At 40.8% G+C, this 22,626-nt stretch overlaps 1 protein-coding gene across 2 annotated transcripts in view; it reads left to right on the top strand.

The window, feature by feature from the left end:
• The window catches only part of heatr5a (HEAT repeat containing 5a), a 46,125-nt gene that overhangs the window by 16,512 nt on the left and 6,987 nt on the right, over window positions 1-22,626 (top strand). Inside the window, exons 13-38 of one of the 2 annotated variants that reach the window (XM_005951370.2) lie at window positions 135-234; window positions 348-457; window positions 5,896-6,065; window positions 6,168-6,331; window positions 6,802-6,907; window positions 8,669-8,859; window positions 9,662-9,821; window positions 10,637-10,826; window positions 10,916-11,085; window positions 13,755-13,781; window positions 15,077-15,221; window positions 15,596-15,778; window positions 16,131-16,370; window positions 16,450-16,628; window positions 16,818-16,886; window positions 17,021-17,200; window positions 17,629-17,863; window positions 18,383-18,487; window positions 18,584-18,718; window positions 18,813-18,940; window positions 19,340-19,487; window positions 20,385-20,558; window positions 20,821-20,922; window positions 21,191-21,274; window positions 21,718-21,894; window positions 22,193-22,344. In XM_005951370.2, the coding sequence (XP_005951432.1) occupies window positions 135-234; window positions 348-457; window positions 5,896-6,065; window positions 6,168-6,331; window positions 6,802-6,907; window positions 8,669-8,859; window positions 9,662-9,821; window positions 10,637-10,826; window positions 10,916-11,085; window positions 13,755-13,781; window positions 15,077-15,221; window positions 15,596-15,778; window positions 16,131-16,370; window positions 16,450-16,628; window positions 16,818-16,886; window positions 17,021-17,200; window positions 17,629-17,863; window positions 18,383-18,487; window positions 18,584-18,718; window positions 18,813-18,940; window positions 19,340-19,487; window positions 20,385-20,558; window positions 20,821-20,922; window positions 21,191-21,274; window positions 21,718-21,894; window positions 22,193-22,344 (3,824 nt within the window). The remainder of the gene's footprint in view (window positions 1-134; window positions 235-347; window positions 458-5,895; window positions 6,066-6,167; window positions 6,332-6,801; window positions 6,908-8,668; window positions 8,860-9,661; window positions 9,822-10,636; window positions 10,827-10,915; window positions 11,086-13,754; window positions 13,782-15,076; window positions 15,222-15,595; window positions 15,779-16,130; window positions 16,371-16,449; window positions 16,629-16,817; window positions 16,887-17,020; window positions 17,201-17,628; window positions 17,864-18,382; window positions 18,488-18,583; window positions 18,719-18,812; window positions 18,941-19,339; window positions 19,488-20,384; window positions 20,559-20,820; window positions 20,923-21,190; window positions 21,275-21,717; window positions 21,895-22,192; window positions 22,345-22,626) is intronic. The other variant, XM_005951372.2, reaches the window with a different exon arrangement.

The raw sequence follows: 22,626 nt of genomic DNA, 5'->3' as shown, positions 1-22,626 counted from the left end.
TAGGTGTGTGTGTGTGTGTGTGTGTGTGTGTGTGTGTGTGTGTGTGTGTGTGTGTGTGTGTGTGTGTGTGTGTGTGTGTGTGTGTGTGATTAAGAAAGAAAGTTAAAATTTCTCTCAACTGTGTGTCTGAACAGCGATGAAGAACCTGCTGCAGCACTGTAGAGAGCTTGTGACTGATGAAGTCATCAGCCGTCTACTCACACCATTAACCTGTGCTGTGGCTCTGCTTACCAAGTTAGTGCCTCGTTGGTTTTAATTGTATAGAATTGTTTAAATGTATGTTAAAAAATTTGTTTAATGTCATTTTCAGTTATATAGTCTTAGTATCCATTTATTTATGTCTCCAGGTTGCCTGCTCTATTCAGGTCTTATGGCAATTCAGTTAAGAGCTGGTCCATCGTCTACAGGCTGAGAGTATACGAGCTGCTTGCTCTACTGCATCCACAAACTTACCAGGGTAATGCTTCACCTCTGATACTGTTTTGCACTTTATTTTCTTTCTTCTTTTCATTTCCTTTGACTTACATCTTTTTGCCTGTTGTCCTCTTTTTGTATCTCATTGCCTTCTTTCCTTTCCTTTGATTAAAGTCTCTTGTTTCTGCCTTTTATTATCACAATTTTTCTTCTTTTTTTGCATCCATGAATAACCCCATAGACAAAGCTACAAAAAATATATTGATTAGTTCAGTTATATATATTTTTATGTGGATGTTTAAAAACCAATTGTGGCAGGGTGTGGCTTGGGCACATCTGCAGACTGCAGCCTAGGATTGGAAAAGATTGGAAATAAAGTGTGTAAACCAGTGAAATATGTGGTCAGGTCCGTCATTCCCGTTACATTTGTGATGCGGTTGGACCCCTGGTCCCACTTATCCCTGCCGCTGGTCCATGGGCCGGGGACGCAGATGTTTGGGGGTGGGTAGGCTAGGCTGGACGACTCCCCAGCCTAGATCGGGCGATGGGGGTATGTGGCAGGCTGTGGCCTCCCCTGTTCAAAGGAGTGTGCTGGGATCTGGGGGTTGATGTTGTTGTGTATGTGTCGCTGGCAGCTGAAAAGCTGCAGCCTGGGATTGGAAAAGCAGCAACTGGGGAATAAAGTGTGTCAAAAGTGTGAACTATGTGGTCAGGTCCTTATTGCCACACTAAGGACCTGACCTGATTAAGAGAAATAGGATCCCAATAGAAAATAAAGAATAAAGAGAAACAGGATCCCAATAGTGTGAATGCCTCACAGGCATTCACACTATTGGGATCCTGTTTCTCTTTATTCTTTATTTTTCTTTTTCTAGTTGCTTCCATACGTTTTTTGCCGCTTAACTAGTCCCCCAGTTTTTATGCCATTATCACCATTCAAATTTTTACAGTTTCTGTCAGCTCTGCTCTTTCCAGCTATATCTTTTGGTTGTTATAACTGTTATATTTTTTGCTATATTAATTTTTTCATCCAGTTTCTGCTCCCATTGAAGTGAATGGCAGACATCCCATAAAATGCTCTAAGTGGCATTATTTGAAGCTTAACTACTTCCACATACTTTCACCTAGAACCACCATTCCACCTTTAAACTATTCTCCTGTCCTTCTGCTACTATTGTCTAATTCAGCTTTTCCATAAGTTCTACTGTTTCCCTTAAATTAATTTTTAACTTTTGTATGAATTATGAGGATTTGCATGGGTTGTTATCGTTGCTATGGACTGAGAGTTAGCGTGCGTGCGCTCTAAGCTCTGAATCCCTTCTTCATGTACGAACAAACTCCTGTTGCTTACTCAATGTTCGCTGAACCCACACAAATTATACATCAAAACGTAGGTATTTTTGTTGGCTTTAAGACAGTGTCACTATCATTATCGTGCGAGTTACGTTTTTTTCACAATTTGCCTTGAAGTGACACAAGGTCTGAAAATTCCCCATTCAAAGTCTATGGGGAGGTTGTGAAACTCAGTGCTGAAATCCTGTAACGGGAGGGATTTTCAAATCGTCATATCTCCTTAATGAAGCGAAGTTAAGACATGAGGCTTGTGCCAATATATCTTCAGACACTGCTGACACTCACAGTGGAAGCAGTTTTCACAATTATCTTACCGTTGAGCCATGAATTACGTTTGTTTGAGGGGCTGAAATCTGTCCTTCTCTCAGTTTTCTAACTCTGAAAATGAAGCTGTTTCTTCTCTCGTCATATCTCCACGACGGAGGTACAAAGAGCAGTGAAAGTACACCAAAGTCTGCTGATTCACCCAGTACAAGAATTATGCCTCTATCCCACCTACGTTCTGAGTTACACAACATTTTGTAACACCAAAAATGGCATTTTTCGCCTCTCATCGCGATCTAATTCTGACTGCTCATCAGTCTGTTTTGCAGGAAATGCAATTTTTTCTGGTTATTCTAGTTGCCAATTTCTTTAACTAGTCCCTTTTCAGCCAATTTCCACCATTCAAGTTTTAAACTGTTCTTTCTTTCTTTCTGCTAATCCCTGCTATATCTTTTGGTGCTCATAATTGTTATACTTTTTGAGATATTAAGGTTTTTTTTTTTGCCATTTTTTTTTTTTTTGGCCCATTAAAATCAATGGACCACATTACAAGTGTGATCACTGGTTTTGCCCGCCAGGGTGAGCTGTGTTTTAGCTCAGTGAGATGAACAGCCGTTCTCAGAGCTGGAGACCCGGGTTCAAATCCCGCTTATGACAAAAAGATTTTCAATAAACAGTTCAACTTTTTTAACTCCTTTTCAACACAAATTTTAGCTTCTTTCTCTTTTTTCAGCAGAAATTCTGCTGATTCATGTCTTTTCAGCAGAGTTTTTAGCTTCTTGACCTGTTTTCAGCAACAGTTTCAGTTTCTTTACCTCATTTCTGAACAATTTTCTGTTTCTTCATCTCTTTACAGCAGAAAGTTCAAAAAGTTCACCTCTTTTCAGCAGAATTTTCAGCATCTTCACCTCTTTTCAAGACAATTTTCAGTTTCATCTCTTTTCAGTCACCTGAGAACCAGTTTGGCTCAGCTTCAAATCCTACCTGTGGTCCTCGCCGCACATCTTCCCTCCTCTCACTCTCCCTGCTTTCTTGACACTCTTCAGCAGGGCTGCCCAATCCCAGTCCTCGAGAGCTACTATCCTGCAGCTTTTAGATGCATCCCTACTCCAACACAGCTGAATCAAATGGTTTGATTACCTCTTCAGCATGCCATCATGTTCGGCAAAGGCCTGATAACAAGCCATTCATTTGATTCGGGTGTGTGGGAACAAGGATGCATCTAAAAGCTGCAGGACGGTAGCTCTCGAGGACCGGGATTGGGCACCCCTGCTCTTCAGTGTACCCTTTCAAATAAAGGAGTTTTCAGCAGAGTGCAGCTTCAACACAGTGTTTTTAGCAGATAGTTCTCCTTCTTCTGCTCTTTTCAGATTCCACTACACTGCATTTTTGCAGGAAATGCAACTTTTTCTAGTTCTTTATTCTTCTACCTTATTCTAGTTGCTCCGACCTTTGCTGGTTAACTACTCCTTCAGTTTTCAGCCGATTTTCACCATTCAAACTTTAAACTGTTCTGCTCCTTCTGCTAATGCCTGCTATGTCTTTTGGTGCTCATAACTTTTATACTTTTTGAGATATTAAGCTTTTATGCCAATTTTTTTTTTTTTTTTTGGCTGATTTTTGCTGACAGGGAGCACATTATCAGTGTGATCACAAGTTTAGCTTGCCGGGCTGAGCCATGTCTTAGCTCAGTGAGCTAAGCTGCCGTTCTCAGAACAGGAGGGCCGGCCTTTCAGCACAATTTTCAGTTTTTTCAGCTCTTTTTAGCACAAATCCCAGATTCTTAAGTTCTTTTCAGCAGAAATTTTAGACTTTCAACTCTTTTCAACACAAATTTCAGCCTCTTCTGCACTTTTTAGCAGAATTGTCAGCTTCTTCACCTCTTTTCAGCACAAATTTCAGTTTTTCAGCTCTTTTCAGCAATAATTTCAGCTCCTTTACTCCTTTTCAGCTAAAACTTCAGCTTTTTCACTTGTTTTCAGCACAAAGTTCTGCTTCTTCACCTCTTTTCAGCAAATTTCAGCTTTGCTCCACAGTGCACATTTTTTCTCTCATCATATCTTTGTTTGGGACCAGAACTCGTTTGGCTCAGTTGGTTGAGCAGCTGCCGTGAGACCCGGTGGCAAACGTTCAAATCCTACCTGTGACGGTTGCCACACATCTTCCCCGCTTGCATGCACTCTGTTTTCTTGACACTCTTCAGTGTATCCTTTCACATATACAGCCATCTTCAGCAAGCACTTCTGCTTCTACACCGCTTTTCAGCTGTTTTCAGCAGACTCCACTACATGGCATTCACACTGCATTTTTGCAGGAAATGCAACTTTTTCTAGTTTTAGCAGATCTTTTCATTTACTTTCTCAATTTCATAATATTAGGTTCAGTTAAAAATGTTAACAGACAGACAGTTCATAATCCAATAAGTGATTTATGTTGTTCTAGACATCCAATAGCTCAGCCATTACACACAGATTTCAGGTTCATATTAGTTTTTAGTAACGCAACTCCCAGCTGAATACATCCAGCTTTCCACTTGAGTCACCGTCTTCAGGACCAGTTGTGAGCAACTCCTAAGGATTCACCTGTATATCAAAAACATATCGATTCTTCTTTCATGGTAACTTATGTACCCTAAACTCTGAGAAACACAAGCATAAAAAGTGTGCTTACTTACTTATTTTTGTTAGTACATTATTTGTTCCTTTTGATCTGCTTGTCTTTGACACATTTATTTGCTCTGCTCTCACAATCCCATGTTGGAAAACAGTCCCTACTTTGTAAAATTTTTATTTTTTTTTTTTAAAAGAGGATGCAATAGAAAACATTTCAAATGTTTAAACTGAGAAATCTACAAATCTTGAATAATTTCATTGGAATGTTCCTCGATGCAAAATTGCAAAAACTTGGGTCACATATCTGTATAACCTCCTGTAGACAGTGATGGGTAGCAAAAGATTACAGCATAATAAAGCTCATAATATTTAAAGATTCACAGAGTCTGAAGAGATGCCTGCCTGTAGTACAGATGTTTGACCAGTTATAAACATCTGGAACATTTTGAAATAAATAATATAATAAACAAGACTCGGGACTATTGATCAGTTAGAATCCTGTGTCAGTCAAGAATGGGGCAACATTTTTCTCCCAAAAGTCTAGCAGCTGGTCTCATCCGTTTCCAGATGTTTATGCCCCAGTGGTTTATCACTGGGCACAGTGACACTGTTCCAACTTTTTTTTTGACACATGTTGCTGTCATCAAATTCAAAGTTACATTACTTTGGGTTTTTTTCTTTTCTTTTCACAATTAAAACATTTGATACGTTTTCTATGTTCTGTTGTGAATAAAATATTGCAAATCATTACATTCTGTTTTTATTTATGTCCCAACTTTTTGGGGAACAGGGATTGTTAGAATTCAAATGAGTTGGCTGGTAGTGTCTTAAAAACAACAACAGCATATTGTTATATTACTGACATAACGTTCCACTCACATCTGCTCATTTTTGCCATTGCAGCATTATTCTAAATTGCCCCACTGAATGTATCTGGTAAAAGGTGAAGGAATATCTTCAGGAATATTGGGTTTTTTTTGGTGTTCTGGAACTGTAAATGGAGGTTTCCTTCAAAGGTGCAATTTTTACTTTGAAGCTGAACTTTTGAGCTCTGATTACTGAAAGTAAAAGTTTGGCAAAAATGAGAAAACAACAGAGTACCTGGACAGTGTTTATAGACACACTGTCCAGTGTTTATTGTCACTTCACATATCTGCAGAACTTCAGTATCTAACAGTTCCTGTAGACACTAATGGGTAGCTAAAGATTGCAGCAGTAGTTGATGTGAGTCGGTTTTCTTCTCCAACTACAGAGAGTTTTGGGCTGGTGATGAATCAGCTGGTGTCTGATGTGTCAGGTCAGGACAACCTGAATCAGACATGTTCAGAGCTTTCTCTGCTGCCTCCCCTCTGTCATTGTGACGACCTACCACTGGCTGGCCCTGCCCTCCATGACACTGACCACAGATACATTGAAGAACAGGTGAGCTTCAGCCCAGCTCTTAACAGTGATGGCTCAAAGGGGGAGAAACTTGACAAGTCTGAGGATTAGAATCAGAAAGACTGCTTTATTTTTATGTTGCAGCTCCACAGTAGCAGTGTGGGAGGAGGATCATTGGACAATGACCCCTTCAGTCTGTGTGAGAGGGGCTACGAAGCTCCCGCTCCTCTTCCATCCCCTGTCGCTCTGGCTACCACTTCCATCCATCTCTTTGGAGCCGTGTTCCCTCACATAATCTCTGCTCAGAGGTAAGCGACCTCTGACAGCCTAACCAGCACAGACTGACACGAGAAGGACATTGTGTATTTATTTAGCTGTTCATTTGCATACTTAATGTTGTTGTAATAACAAAGTACAGCAAAAAAATTTAAGCTGCCTCAATAAAGGCAGCACTTCTGCACATTTTACAATTCTTATTTATTTTCTTTCTTTATATTTGAAGAAAGTCTTGGCATTATAAGCACCACTACATCAGTGACGAACACATACAGTTATGTCTAAAACGTGCCCCAGGGGGTGAGAGCTATAATAGTTTAACCCTCACAGCTTTCTCTTTGAACATTACAAGAAGTTTGTACTCTTTAGAAGGACACGGTCCTAATCTGAGATGCAGGTTTTTGTTCTCAGTTAGGGCTACAGTTTGGTGCAGCTCTGCCAGATAGATAAGCTTTCTAAGCCAAGCTTAGAAAGCTGTGGAATAATGAGTCCTGTGTGTCAGGGTGAAGATACTGGAGCAGTTTGTGGAAACGGTGAACCAGCTAAAGGGTCAACGCCAGCAGACTATCCAGACTCACCTTTGTGCTGCCCTCTGCAGTCTGCTCAAGGTACTGCATCTGCGTAACCCCTGTGTATCTTCCAGAAAACCGGTATTAATGAAAACCCTGATGTTTAAGTGAACAGTTGCCATTATTCTGTTTTTAATCTTTTGTGCTCATCCTTACACTTCATGTGCAATCTTGCATTTGCAAGGCAGTGATGAGATGCACACTAGACTGCACTTTCTATGCTCCGTAATAGTGCACTATACAATACGCATGTGTATTGTATAGTACCCAAGAGATCATCATACCACTCTCAGGACCAAGATGCATATTGTGTAGTTGGCTGGTTAACTGTGTTTGCTATTACTGTTGATTTTTTTTACCGCTCAGTTCTAAAAGGCTGATGGGCAGGTGGCGTGGACACCTAAGTTTGCGAATGTGATAACTCAAGTAGGAAGTCGCCTTGGATTTTTAAATTGATCAATTTAAATTAATACAAGGTACATTTATTAAAAATCTCAGACAAGTTTAAATCTCAGTGCATTCCCCCTTAGGGTCAGAGTACGTTTTTCTAAGAATCCGGTGATTGTGATAACTTGAGAACAAGATGTTTGTTTGTCAAATGCACCACAAGAGACAATAGAACACTGGACCTATTTTTTACTACTGTCAGAGATGCCTACACCTCCACTGCCCTCCCTCCACTGGACAGGTCAGATCACAACCTTGTACTGCTCATAGCAGCATATAGGCCAGTGGTTCAGCGGACGTCAGCGACTGTAAAAACTGTGAAGAGGTGGTCTCAGGGGGCTAGGGAGACACTTTGTGGGGCTTTGGAAGCAATCAACTGGAATGCCCTGTATGAACCACATGGCAGTGACATTGATCATCTTACAGACTGTGTCTGAGAGTCTGAACAGCAACATAGGAACACCCCAGGTAAGTGTTCTGTCCCCTTTCCTCGTCACCATCTATACGGCCGACTTAAAGTATATTACAGAAACCTGTCTCCTCCAGAAATTCTCTGACGACACAGACATTATTGGAAGTATGGACATGGGATGGGAAGAGGAGTACTGATGGACTGATTGATTGCTTCATGAGGTGGTGGTATGAGGTGAATCACCTGCAGCTGAATGTGGCCAAAACAAAGGAGCTGGTGGTAGACTTTGGCAGGAACAGATCCCGACCCTGTTTGCATTGGTGGGACTGATGTCGAAATAGTCACATCCTTACAAGTATCTGGGAGTTCAACTGGATCACAAGCTGGAGTGGTCTGCCAACACAGACAGGGTAGAGTGGTATTGAGGCAAAGCTCTCAGGGCCAACCACAGGGGTATCTCAGGGGCATCTCTTTGTAGAAAATTCAAGAGACTGTAGAGCAGGGGTGTCAAACTCCAGGCCTCGAGGGCCGGTGTCCTGTAGGTTTTAGATATCACCCTGGGTCAATGCACCCGAATCAAAGGATTAGTTCATTACCAGGCCTCTGGAGAACTTCAAGACATGTTGAGGAGGTAATTTAGCCATTTAAATCAGCTGCATGGGATCAAGGACGCATCTAAAACCTGCCCTCGAGGCCTGGAGTTTGACACCCGTGCTGGAGAGTGACATTTAGAGAGACAATACTTACTTTACAGACTGTTAGGAGTCTCATTTTTTAACATCACATCACCAAGATGTCCATTTAAAAAAAAAAAAAAAAAAAAAAGTAATTGTGCATCGCAAATTTTTTTTAAGCATAACTTTGCTCCAGTCTATGAAAAACATAAACCTTTCACAATTCATGACTTTATCACGAAATAACCATAACTAACCTCTCCTCAGCATCAAGGTAGCAATCGGGGCTCTCTGGGGCCTGAGGAGATCCGGCCCCCAGCCTTGTCGCTCCTGTTGGGGGCACTGGAAAGCACCAGTCCTCTGCTACGCTGCCTGGCTGCTGAAGGTCTAGCTCGACTGGTTCAAGTGGTTGGAGATCCAGGGTTCACTGTCTCTATCTCCCTGCTCTGCTTTGATAGGTGGGCAGATGTTAAATCATAGCTTTGTATACCACTTCTTACACTTGTCTTCATCCCACTGATGAAAATAGTTATAGTAGTCTTTCCAAAATTCAAGTTTTTTAGTTAGTTGGTTCGTTTAGGAGTTCTTGCCACAGAATGCAGGGGAAAGGCAAAAACGTCCAGGAAACTGATCTGGATCTGTGCTCTCTTTAAAAGAGCAACAGCATAAACAAAGTAGGTCATGATACAAAAATATACTGAAACACACAGAAGTTGCATAATAAGCCAGAAATAGTTCAAAACAAATTTCACATAGCTGTGGCTATGAGTCTGGACCCAAAGATATCACACTGTGTTCAAGACAGGAAATGATGACAGTTGATGTCTGCCGTTTAAAAAAAGAAAACTGCAGCTGTCGGATTTTAGTGTCCCAATTTCACGTTTTTGTTCCTGGACTTCACTGATCTTATTGCATGATTTTCAGTCTTCAATAGTAAATGTTTATCTATGTGCAACACCTCAGTTAATCTCCTGTACGACCCCGTTTAATGTCAACATCGACCATAGACGCAGTAAATATGTTTTTTGTTTGTTTGGGGGTTTTTTTCAAATTATGCAAGAGCAGAATAGGCCACTAAATGACCACTAACCTGTACCTTACCAAAACCTGTAGTTTTTCTTTCATACTCTAGCATTGGATATTGGCTGTGTTAAATGAATTAAAAGCAGTCCCTGGAGACTAGAACAAATAGAGTTGGACGTTTTTCATGAATATAATGTTGGTTAATATCACAGCTGACTTTGTTGATCGTGTCTGCAGGCTGAAGACTGCTCGAGATGCGGCATCACGCAGTGGCTATGCCCTGGCTCTGGGGGCGCTATACCGCTACACTGGAGGAATCAGCTCACCTCAATACCTGTCCACCTGTCTGGGAGTCCTGTTCACCTTGAGCCAGGACAGCACCTCACCCGAGGTCCAGGTACACGCTTACCCTTACATACTTCTAAATCTATCTGTCTGTATACCAGAATGAGAAAATTGAGAAAAACATTTGATAAATTATTTCATTATGCTTCTGTTCTCCACCAAACCACATTACAGGAACCTTCAAGCTAAATTGCACTATTTCTTTACTGCTTACACTTCTGCAACACTTAAAACCCCAATTCTGAAAAAGTCGGCAGGCTGTGTAAATAAAACCAAGATGCAATGACTTGCAAATCTGATAAACCCATTGTTTTTACAATAGACGTTAGGAAATATCAAATGTTTATTATAAAATAGTCAAATGTGTCATTTTAAACATTTGATATGTTCTTTATGTTACTGTAAAGAAAATATTGGTTTATGAGATTGGCAAGTCATTACTTTGTTTTAAGTGACTTGGAATTAGAGGTACACTTTAAGTGCAGTATCTGGTATAACCTGCAACTTGCTTAGGGACAAGTGGGGGAATATCTGTATGTTTGACTCTATATGTACAAATGTAAAAGATATAAGAACCACGTTTACATCGGAGAATAACAAGCTAAGCTAAAGTCTAAGCTCTAGGTGTGAGCACAAAAGCCCCACCCAACTGTTGCTTAAATCAGGAGAAGGGTTGGCTAATAGGCAACTTGATGTGCATTCCTTCTGCTCTGCAAAGGGTGCTTCGTTTGATTTGTTCAAGTCTCAAGATATAAAGGATTTAAGCTGAGAAAGTTAAGACTGGACCAGGTTTGTTTTGTTTTTGGGTTTTATTTGTTTTTTTTCCCCTTCTTGCTGGTCATACCTTTTGCGTATCTCTGTGTCCAGACCTGGTCTCTCCACAGTCTTTCTCTGGTGGTCGACCTGTCAGGTGGTCTTTATAGAACCCATGCGGAACCATCGTTCACTCTCGTGCTCCGGCTGCTGATCTCCACTCCACCCACCCACCCTGAGGTGCACTACAGCCTAGGACGCTGCCTGCATTGCCTGATCACCTGTTTGGGCCCAGACCTGCAGGGTATGGAACCCCTTTGTCATACCCAAGGACAGTTTCAAAATTAGAGAATGTTTTAGGGATGTGTAAGTGATTTGTGTTTTTGACTCCAGGTAATGGCGCAGCAGTGTCTGGTCTGCGCTCCAGCTGTCTGGTTGCATGTGGAGTGATGCAAGACAGTCCAGACTGTCTTGTTCAGGCCAGGGCCATTTCCTGTTTGCAACAGCTGCACATGTTCTCACCTCCACACGTCAACCTGACCAGCCTTGTACCTGCACTCTGTGTAAGTACACCTGAGGAGGCATGGTTTTCTATAGCTTTTTCTTTTCTATAAGCTGACTAGAACCGTGTTTCCCAACCTTTTGGAGCCACGCCACATATTTCACATTAGAAAAATCACACGGCACATCACCAAACAAAAAGGTCACAAAAAGCATATTGATCATTTTTCCCTATGCACCAGGCATAGCAGAATTGGTTTTGGTTTGTCCCCAGGATACCTTTTTTGCTTTCTTCTGGCCACTACTCATGCTAGGGCCTTCATCTGGGTCAGGATTTTCTCCAGGACCTAGGTCAGATTCTTTTCAAATATTTATCTATTGCTATTACTTGCCGCGTTGTCTCACTCACAGCATGACTGTTTTACTGGCAGTTGGCATTCTATTTAATTATAGCAGGTAGTTGTACTGGTTTCTAGTGGAAGAGAATGTAATTGTTCTGCCTATTACTCACGCTGGTGATTTAGAGTACTAATCAGTTGGAACCAGATAATCTTCCTAGGCGTACCTACTCATTTCTCGCGGCACATAGTGGTTGGGAAACACTGGTCAAGAAACCTTTTTTTGTATTTACAAAAGAAAACAAGGACCAAAAAAGTTGACATTTATCACATTTTCTGGCAAAGAAGGTATATTTTTTAAACCTCACCTTATGATTATTCATTGATATTGTAAACACCAAAGCTTAAAACTCTACTTCTGTAAAGCCTCAGTCACAAATAACTCTTTTTTTTTTTATATGTTTGTCACACTAAAATGTTTCAGATCGTCAAAAAATGTAAATATTAGTCAAAAATAACACAAGTCAACACGAAACGCAGATTCTAAATGGTGTTTATTGTTAAGGGGGAAAAAATCCAAATCTACCCTGTGTGAAATAGTGATTTCAAGGTGAAGCACACTTGGGTTTCTCAGCAGGACAATGAAATCAAAACACATCAGCAAGTCCGCCTCTGAATGGCTTAAGGAAAACAAAAAGACAACTTTGGATTGGCCTACTCAAAATCTTGACCTGAATCCAATTGAGATGCTGTGGCATGACTTTAAAAAGGGGGTTTATGCTCGAAAACCCTCCAGTGGTTCTGCAAAGATGAGTGGCTCTAAATCCCTCCACAGCTGTAGAAGCCAGTTATCACAAAGGCTTGATAGCAGTTTTTGCTGGCTCCAGGGTAGCCCAGCCAGTTATTGGGTTTAGAGGGCAATCAGTTTTTCACTCAGGAACATTAAGGTTAGGATTTTTTTCCACTTAATAATTACACCACTGTATTTCGCATTATCGTTTCCTTCTCTTCATCTGCCTCATCCACCACTACTCTCTCCTGCATCATTTCCATCTCCTCCTCTTCCTTCTCGCCTCAAGCCTCATGTCCTGAATTTAAATCAAGATTCTAACATAAGAAAATGTGCATAAACATACTTATTTATTACTACTATATTGTCACAGTTAGTTACTGTCAACAGATAAAACATGCGACCCATCACCAGATAGCTGACAAAGTACTGGGTGTAAAAGTAGCAGCTATTTATAAGCTAACTAGCTAACATTGGGCTCAAATGTTCTAAAAATGACACTTTCCCTATGATAAACAGTTTGATTACATAATTACATCATCAGTGTCGCTGTCATGGGGCGGAAGTGAGGTTTATTTATTTATTTATTAACCTTTATTTAACCAGGAAGATCCCATTGAGATTAAAAACCTCTTTTTCAAGGGAGACCTTGTAAAAGAGGTTAATTGAGTCACCGCCACAAATCAGATTGCTTTCACAAATGTAGCTTTACACCCTCCTCCAGAGTAAATAGATGTGAAAACCCGGCATATTGACAGCTGAGGTAAACAGTGGACTGATAGGCTGATGAATGCCAGCCCATTTGAGGTGACTCGGGGTAAAAAGAACAAATAATTGCAAAATATTTGACAAATATTCTGATTTTTTTTTCCTGATTTGTCACTAGATGTTTATTATTAAAATATGTTAAAATATGGTGTTTCAGAGAGAGACTTTATCCATGCTCCTAGATGCATGAAGGAGCATTTCTGCAGGTCCTTCCTTCCTGCAGCTGTCAGACTGTACAATCAATATAGCTCCCAACAAACATAGATGTTTACATCAGTGCTGTAACTTGCACTATCTTATCAACCAATTCACACTACAACCTGGGCCTCTTATCTGTATTTAATTTTATTTAATATTAATAACTATACAGAATTCTGTTTTTGGTAACTATTAGCCTTGATGTAAATGTGTAAAAAAAAAAAAAAAGTGCATGTGTATGTTGTGTATGTGTGCTGTGTACTGTTTGTTTGTATATGTGTTTTTCATTCTGCTGCTGTTACAACCAAATTTCCCCTTGTGGGACAATTAAAGGATTATTCTATTCTGTTCTCTATTCTATTCTATCAGAGAGACTTTATTAATCGCAGAGGGACATTGAGTACAAAAAGGTTTTATACACGGTCATGGCTGTTATAGGGTTGTTGGGTTTAGTTTTGATAAAATGTTGTTAAACATCATCATGCTTCCTGTTTGGCAGACACAACTTCTCCAAACTCGACTGGATTCATATTTCATCTCTGCATACTGCATTTCCTGCCATGTTTCTCTGCTGTGTCGAAATTAGAGTTCGTCCAGATTTATAGTGTGTGTTGTTTTTGATCATTCTGTCTTACAGGAGATCTTGTTGGATTATTCTGTATTGGTAGGTTCTTTTTTTTTCCCCAAGGTCCGCAGCTGCTGTCTCTCAGTTTTAGCTTTGTAATCTCTTTTTTTTCTTTCTTTTTTTTTTTCATTGTGATCTTTCTGTTGCTGTGACCTTGGTCTGGGCGATAAAAATACTCTTCACACAAAGTTCCTTTCACAATAAATATCCTGAGAACTTAGACAGATAGGAAAGATTTTAGATTATTTTTATATTATTTCTTTATTTAAGCACAAAATGATTGCTTTTGTGGCTTTGTTTAATCAGGATCCTGATTAGCAGCTTCAGACTTGGCTGTTCTTCCTTAGCTGACATTTTTGCATCCAGGAAGAACCACAAAATTGATTTTCCACAAACATCACCATCTGCTTAACTGTTAGTGGAAATATCTATGCATCAGCTAGGTATTGGAACATATCTTAGGAAGGCGTAGTGAGATTTTTAGACACACCTCAGGCTGTTAACACAGTAGTATAGTAGTTGTATAGTGCCTATTTGTACTACTTTTACAGTTGCATTTTTCAGGGTATGCTAGCTCAGAAATTTGTTATGAATAACAGTTTTAAATGTGATCTCAAAAAAGATGCCCATATCGCCCAGAGTCACTGTGTCACTGACACTCTGTTTTAACACAGCTCCCTGTCACTTATGAACACACCATTCTGTTGGAGTGAATCCTGTCAGCTCAGTTTTCTGTTTTGCAGAATTTTAACCTTTTTCCCTGTTTTACAGTGTTAATTAAGTTTTTTTCTTATTCTTTGAGTGTTTATTCTTAATTTACTATCTACTCTCACTTTGTTTGCTTTTCAGCTAACACATTAACAGCCTCAAGTGCAGTTCTGACAAAAAGTTCCTCCGTTGTTTTTTTTATCCCCCACAGTGTTTCCTCTGGAGAAAGTGTTGCTACTATTAGTTTGTAGATTGTTTTTGTTTTTTCATACAACAAAGTTTGATTAAAAGCACAATATTCTATAATTGTAGAATTTTTAATGTGAATATTAAACCCAAAAATATACCGGTTTTGTTTTTTGTGCTGTTAGCCAGACTTTAAAAAACAAAACAAAACAAAGTATTCCACTCAGACTCAGTTTTAGGAACTTGTAAACATTATTATTTGAGAGAATACTGTTCCATATTGATGGGCTGTTTTTAAGGTCCGCAGCTGCGGACCTTGAAGATTTGGTGGAAACAACTCCTGGATGAAACACTGTCTTTAGCAGCATGCTTTCCCCTGATGAAAAAGTACAGTGTCAGGTAGAGTTGTTATGTGTGTGAACTGTGTGTTTGTGTTTCAGGCAAATCTGTGCAGCTCGTTCCTATGTTTGCGCCGGGCCGTGGTGGCGTGTTTGCGCCAGCTTGTCCAGCGGGAAGCGCTGGAGGTCTCTGAGCATGCCATTGCTCTGGTCAAAGAGCTCCCAAGACGAGACAACACGCAACTTGGTGAGAAGAAACAGACATTTTATGGAAACTATGATGATTATCAGCCTTCTTTTTTAACAGGACTGCATTTTTCAGTTTGTTAGTGTTACCAGTCCATTTTTTTTTTGTTTGGATTGATAATAAATTAACTTTATTCTCTGGCCCTTCAGCTCACTGTTGTTGTCTGACTTCTGTTGATCTCACGTTTTTATTGATGTGTGTTTCATTGCTTGTGAAGCTCTCTTTGTGCAGTGAAATTTGCTTGATTTTGTTTTATCATTAAATTTCACTTACACACAGTTACTTGCTTCTGTTTGTAGCATATGAACAGTTTATTGCAGCACACCTCTCTTCTACATCTTTGCTCACCTATTCCTTTCGATCTGTCTGAGCAGATGTCACTATAAAAGAGGTTGGTCTCGAAGGTGCTCTGTTCATTCTGCTGGACCAGGAGTCAGACTTCAGTCTGAGGAAGGACATTCAAGAGACTCTGGTTCATATGATGGCAGCGAGTGCCACCAGCAGCAAACTGGCCCACTGGCTGAAGCTCTGCAAAGATGTCCTGTCTGCAACTACAGGTGGGCTCAGGAGGTTGGCAGCCTGTAGCTGTTTCTTTGAGTACCCAAAAGCTCAAGTTTACATTTCTGTTTTCAGACTATAAGTTAAAGGGCTTAAATTATATAAAGAATAAGATTTTTTTTTTTTTTTAAAGGACAGAATTTTATTTTATGGAATCTGGGTTCTGTCAGAAAAAAGGAGAGAGGGGTCAGCTGAAAAAGAAATATTTCATTGATGATTGCTTTGAATGTGTAGAATGAAAAAAGCTGGCAGTTTGTTTGAAAACTACTGAGGATTAAGATAATACCTGGTGATCTCCAAGGGTTAATGGGTCACTGATAGCGTCTGTGACGTTAAAAATCTGTGTTAAAGATGGTCGTGCCCCATTGGAGTCGAAACAGGAGGATGAAGACGCAGACCCTGGCAAAGATGATGACTCCTCTGCCTTCAGAGCCCGGTCTGAGTCTGGTGGCCCATTCACAGCGCTGCGCTCAGCCACACGTTGTTTCGCCATGGAGTGTGTGTGTCGCATCATAGCACAGTGCGAGACTGCCGACACAGCTCACTTTGACATGCCTCTTGCTCAGGAACGACGCCTGCATGACTCCACTGGTAAGACCTCACAGGGATTTGCTTGGTTTATGTTTCTGGATGTCTCAGACATCGTTGATCTCTCACCCGTTTCTCTCAGATTTCCTGGTCCTCCATCTTGGCGACCTGGTACGCATGGCGTTTATGGCATCAACAGATCACAGTGATGAGCTGCGACTAGCAGGACTCCAAACACTCCTGGTTATCATCAGACAGTTCTCAGCCATTCCAGAACCAGAGTTTCCTGGTCATGTGATCCTGGAGCAGTACCAGGCTAATGTAAGGATCAGTAACTCATCTGAACTGTTGATTTTAGTTGCCATCAACAGCAAGTTACTAAAAGAAGAGGTGACACTACACAGGGGTAAACGGGCTCCTGAAAATCCTGACTTTTTTTCTATTTGAAAAGATGCTACAGAATCTGCTGTGTCAGAGTCCTGTAGTATTTTCATTTGTATGTGTTTGCAGGTTGGAGCTGCTCTCAGACCCGCCTTCACCGCTGATGCTCCTCCTGACATTACTGCCAAAGCCTGCCAGGTGAACAGTTGTCAGTAATCATTTTCATAATCCTCACTGCTGCGCTGCTCGGGTCATTCTGTCTGCCCTGCAGGTCGTCAGCTAATGAACAGAGATGTAAAGTGTTACCTTTAATGCTGCCTTTTCCTCTACAGGTGTGTAGTGCATGGATTGCTAGTGGTGTAGTCAGTGACCTCCGTGACCTGCGACGTGTCCACCAGCTCCTTGTCTCCTCATTGGCTAAGGTCCAGAGTGGAAGGGAAGCGTCAACCCAGCTGTACAATGAGGCTGCTGCTGCCATGGAGACACTGGCTGTTCTCAAAGCCTGGGCTGAGGTGAGTATTTACCCTTTTTAGTCGTTCGTTTTTGAATCTTCTCGTCATCTTACATCATTAATGAAATGTTTTATTGCAGACAAAAATACTTCTCTTTTTGTTTTGCTTTTTTCTGCAGCAATAGTAGCGCAAAGACTTGAATCCAAACGTCCATTCGTGTGTCTAAAATATTCTTGATGATACAGCTCGGGATAATGTTTCGAATAGCACTTACCTCAATACTCTCCTGATAACAACTTGTTGCGTGTTAGGCAGAATGACTTGATAGTGTTTTTAATAACAGCCCTAAGCACCAAATGTCTCCAACATCTTGTTTTTGCCAAGATATTATCTAGATAATGAGTATTGTGTATCAATCGTAAATATTTCTACAGAAAATAAATTAAATTATTGCTGCAATTTTCTGTGGTTTTCTTCATTTCTGTCAGGTTTACATTGTAGCTGTTCAGAGGAGCAAACAAAAAGAAAGCTCTCATAGACCAGCTGACCCATCGGTCTCCTCTCTGGCCAGTGACAGCTCAGGCTCTGAGTCAGGAGGGGCGGGCCTTCTGAAGTTGGTCCAATCAGAGCTATCGACACTGAGCCGTCTATGGCTGGCAGCACTACAGGACTATGCACTACTGACCCTCCCACAGGAGTACTCATCACAGCTACCTGCAACAGGTGGGAGAGAATTTCCAGCACAAATTTGTGAATTTCACTAAGAAGTATATTTCATATCTACAGCACATATTCCAGGCAAACAATGTTTTAAAAAAGTACTGTAACATCAAAACGTGATAACCTTGTTAACCATAACCCAGTTGTTTGTACATTTGGACAAGTTTTTTTTTATTTTCACCCCTAGTTTTCTTGCATGTTTTGCAAAGTATAGAGCTTTGCTGGGGGTTGTTGAATGTCATGATATCGCAAAAGCCTATTTCCTGGTGTTGTGTTTGATACAAAGTAACTTCCTTTTACTGAGCTGATGTATTCAGTTACATATTGTGCATTTTTGTTAGGGGAGCTGCTATTCATAGTCCTGATATAAACTTGTTTTGATTTCTTTTTTTCATATAGGGCCAGGTATAGATAGCTTTTCTCCCCTAATAAAGGAATCAGGACCACAGCTGTGATTAGATGATTTTATTTTGAGAGATATGGTGTTTCTTTATTTTTTTCCTCTCCCTCTTTCTCATGCAGGAGGTTCCTTCTACACAGCAGAGACTGTCAGCCAAGCAAGACGTCATTACACATCGTCCTGGGCTCCCATCCTCCATGCCACCTCCCTCTGGCTCCACAGCACAGGTTAGTATTCCTCCTTCTCACTCTTAATACCGCTGTTCTTTCATTGTAATAAGCAGATACATGTAAAAGTATCTGTTACTTTACGTGTGTGTGCAGGTTTCGTGATGTCAGATGAAGCACCTGCTAACCTATCTAGACCAGCAACACCTACCTCCATGGGAAACAGAAGCTCTGTGGGTGGAGCAAAGAGTCCGGAAGACATTAATACTGACAGATTGCACCTCATACTTGGTAACAAACTGGTTATAACTGCTGAGTAAAATGTGTTTATGTATTAAATTCTGTCCTATTGTATTGACTTTAATCATGTTGGTCTCGCATTCAGGGATCAGCGTGGAGTTCCTCTGTTCTCCACATTCAGAGGACCAGATGGAGACCATCACCTCCTGTCTGAGAGCTCTGCAGGTGCTGCTGGAAGTTTCGTGGCCCCGAGCAAAGATTGGAAATGACCAGGTGAGGCACAGCTTTTACTAGTTTTCACAGTAAACACGATTTGAAACATTAGCCTTTCGACACTAGAATCCAAACTAAATTGTACAGGATTGAATTTGACTGGCAATTCTATATGTGCGGTATTTATTTCCCAGTGAATAATGATGTGAAGTTATGACTCTTCTGTACAGTTAAATGCAATATAGGGTAGTGTAAATAATAGTTGTTGTTTGTTTTTTTTTAGCTGGCACAACAAAAACCTAAAACCTCAATTAATATTAATGGCTGTCATCTCTCTCTGTGTTGCATGGTTTGCTGCTTCACTCTGCATGCGCTCACCTAGAAAGGGTCATTCAAAGCTCATTTAACTCCTAATAATAAACTGCATTGGTCGAGTGCTGACTTTCTTTGTCTGTTTAGGCTCTGAGCGTGGAGCTACTCAGCGTCCTCCACAGACTCATGGTGACCAGAGAGTCTGTATCAGTTCAGCTCGCTGTGTTGGATTTATTGCAGCGAATTGTAGCTGCTGCTCATGAGCACATCAGGGAGAAACGCCACAGTGCTGAAGGTAAACACAAAATTTCCTTAGGGATTAATAAAGTATTCTGATTCTAAAAAGATTATTCTGCTTCTTCTTTTTGAAACCTCACGTGGTATCTCAGTACGGGAAGCGCTTTCTGGTGTGACTAACCACACCAACTCTACTACTACCACATCTATGTAAGTTAGATCTGTTACTTCAAGGACACTGACTACACTGACTACACTGACTACTTTTAAATAGTCTGTCTCGCACATATAAATTACATGGAACTGACACCAGCACCAGTCTCTAATTTTGATTGCTCTTTACTGGCCCAGCAGGCACTGGATGGTAGAGCTAGCTTGTCTGCTCCACAGCCAGCCAAAGTCACTGTCTTTGCACAGGGGAGATATATCACTCTGTTTTCTCTTTAAAATAAGCGATGCCCTCCTTGGGATGTGGAAGAAACACACAGAGAATGCCTGGTCTTGTTCAGGGGCTGTTATAAAGGGGATCAGGGGATCCCGTGTCCTTGAAATGATTGGTCTGTCTTAGTAAGATATAATAGTAGTGGTCAAGCCAGAAAGTGCTTCCAATAGTGAGATACCTCACTCGTTTATGTATCATTTCTTTTGTGTTCAATAAATCCTCTTAGAGGAGTAAAACCAGCTTCTCAACCAAGGGAAGCAATAAACCATTTTTACAACCAGACGGCAAAAATTCCTTTCTGATCTCAACAAAATCGTAACGCAAGCTTCACTTTTTATCTTTTTCTGGAACTTCCAGCTACATTGAATCTTTCTCATCAGGTCTCAACAGTTCTAATAATTGTAATCTGTAATTTTTAGATCCAGTTTGTATATGTCTGAACCTATCTAGATTGTTGCCAAACAGAATAATTTAAATGCTCCTTTCATACTATTTAACTTTAATGTTTCTTAGTGGATGATGGCGCAGCAGAGAAGGAAACACTTCCAGAGTTTGGGGAGGGGCGAGACACTGGTGGTTTGGTTCCTGGTCACTCACTGGTTTTTGGTGCTCTGGAGCTCTGCCTCTGTGTACTGGTCCGGAAAATCCCACAGCTGAGCCCCAAACTGGCTGGAACTAGTCCAATTGGTAAGGAGATGGATGGGAACAGGGAGGGCTGCTGCAGAGAGGGAGAAGAAATAAATAAATGGAAGGACTCAAGGGAACTTCATTTCAGATACTCTCTGTCAGTGGTGTATGATTGGCTAGACAAGCACAAGACAAAGATTTTTGTAGCTACTGTCAAAAACAAAATTTAAAAAAAAAAATTCCAAAGTAGCATTCCTTCATTCTTGCGGATAAAAGCGTCTGCACATATAAACCTATCAGTATTTTTGGGGTGTGCATTTAGGTCCTGGAGGCTCAGCGTGGACTCTGACAGACAGCGACTGTCGTCTGGTAGCATCAGCTCTTTGTGTGCTTTCTGAGCTGCCGTCCATCTGCTCTCCTGAAGGTGAGAGCATGAATCACCCATTTTCTCATGCTAACACAACAATAAAGGGACTGGCATGGTTGTATTAGAGCCCTTGAGTTTTAGCTACTTACTACTGAAGGGCTCTGGGCTGTGTGTTGGTTTTTTGGAGGAGAGCACATCTGCATAGGTTGCATACCCATAATCCTTCAGTTTGTCTAGCCAAATATCTATGCAAATGGACACACATGCGATGCATCTCCTTTTATTGGTCTGTTGTTGGTTTGATGGCTGTCTGTCCTCTTTGTAGGCAGTGTGTCCATTCTCCCCACTGTCCTCTACTTGCTGCTGGGAGTCCTGAGAGAGTTGGTCCACAAGCCCAGCGCGCAAACAGGTTAAGACAAATAATTTAGACTGTAATGTCCATAAATAATTTATGTTATTAATGTGGCTAAGGTGGGTGTTATACTAACTGTGAAGTAACAAAGTAAAAACGTCTATACCAAGAGCATTTTATACACATAAAGTAAATAATTAAACTGACATTGTCACATAAAAGTGACATAAATACATAAAAGTGACATTTTTCTTAGGAATGGTGGATACCAAAAACAAAACTAAAAGAGAGTCAGCATTAATCGGGTGGACGTTAACAGCATCTCATTCAGTTTTTAAATAAGCACATCTTCTCTCCTTCAAAGCCAAACTGTCAGAGCTGAAAATAACAATAAATTGTGTTTCTGCAAGTTTAGAAATGGACTTCAGTAAAATGTATAAGTATTTTGTCCACTCAGTGATCATGTTTGACATCAATGATGATGTTAAACTTGCTTACAGGTGCTTCAGCAGTTGAATCGGCAGGTGGGGCTTGTCTGAGTGTGGTCATCCAGGCGGCTATTCAGGCTCTGAAGTCCGTCTTGACTTCACCCATGAGCCGACAAGAGAAATGTCGAGGATCCTGGAACCTGCTGCTGCAATCAGCTCTAAATACACTTCTAACATTTTGGGACAGTGGTACGTACAGTGTGAATGTAACTTCCAAACGTGCAGCTCTCTGTAGTTTTAGCAAGTGCTTCTAAAAAATCTTCAATTTGCCACCCATATACCTACAGGCACTATGCAATAAAGCTGTAAGGTATTTCTGTGCTAATAATAAAGTCCTCATTAGCAGTACTCCCTATGGCCAGAGAGGTGATGGAGAGAACTGTAGACTCCACACTGACTGATTAAAAATTACAGCCACTGGCAGAAAAATGCTAAACTACCAAACACTGAAGAGAATGCCTGAAATTGTTTCTTTGTGTAATTTCAGGGCCTTCCAGCTGTGTTGTAGACAAGGTCAGCCTCCTCACCGCTCTGACCGTCTTCCTGCTATCTGCTGGTCCTGATGTCTGTACCATTGAGCCTCTGCACAAGCTCTGTCTGCAGTGCTTCACCACCAGCATAGACTCCAAAGACCCTCTGGTAATATCTGATAGTTAGGCTATATTCTGACCATGACCTCTCGTAGAAGATGGACATTCTAAAAGCCAGAGAGTGTCTGCAAGACCTCAGGTAGTATAGAGGTCTATATAAAAACAGCCCTCTGCGCCTTTGCTGTTAACCTTAGTAAACACTTTCCTGTTGACTTTGTGAGCTCAGTCACTAATTTCAAGTTTTACTGAATACACCGTGAAGTTAATTCGGGTCTGTTTCAGACTCGGAGAGTAGCATAAAGTAGAGATGGACCGATCCGATATTACGTAT

Source organism: Haplochromis burtoni, unplaced genomic scaffold, assembly GCF_018398535.1.
Source record: "Haplochromis burtoni strain Fernald_Lab_line unplaced genomic scaffold, NCSU_Asbu1 Contig_996, whole genome shotgun sequence".
NCBI lineage: Eukaryota > Metazoa > Chordata > Actinopteri > Cichliformes > Cichlidae > Haplochromis > Haplochromis burtoni.
This window is presented reverse-complemented; position numbering and strand designations above follow the sequence as displayed.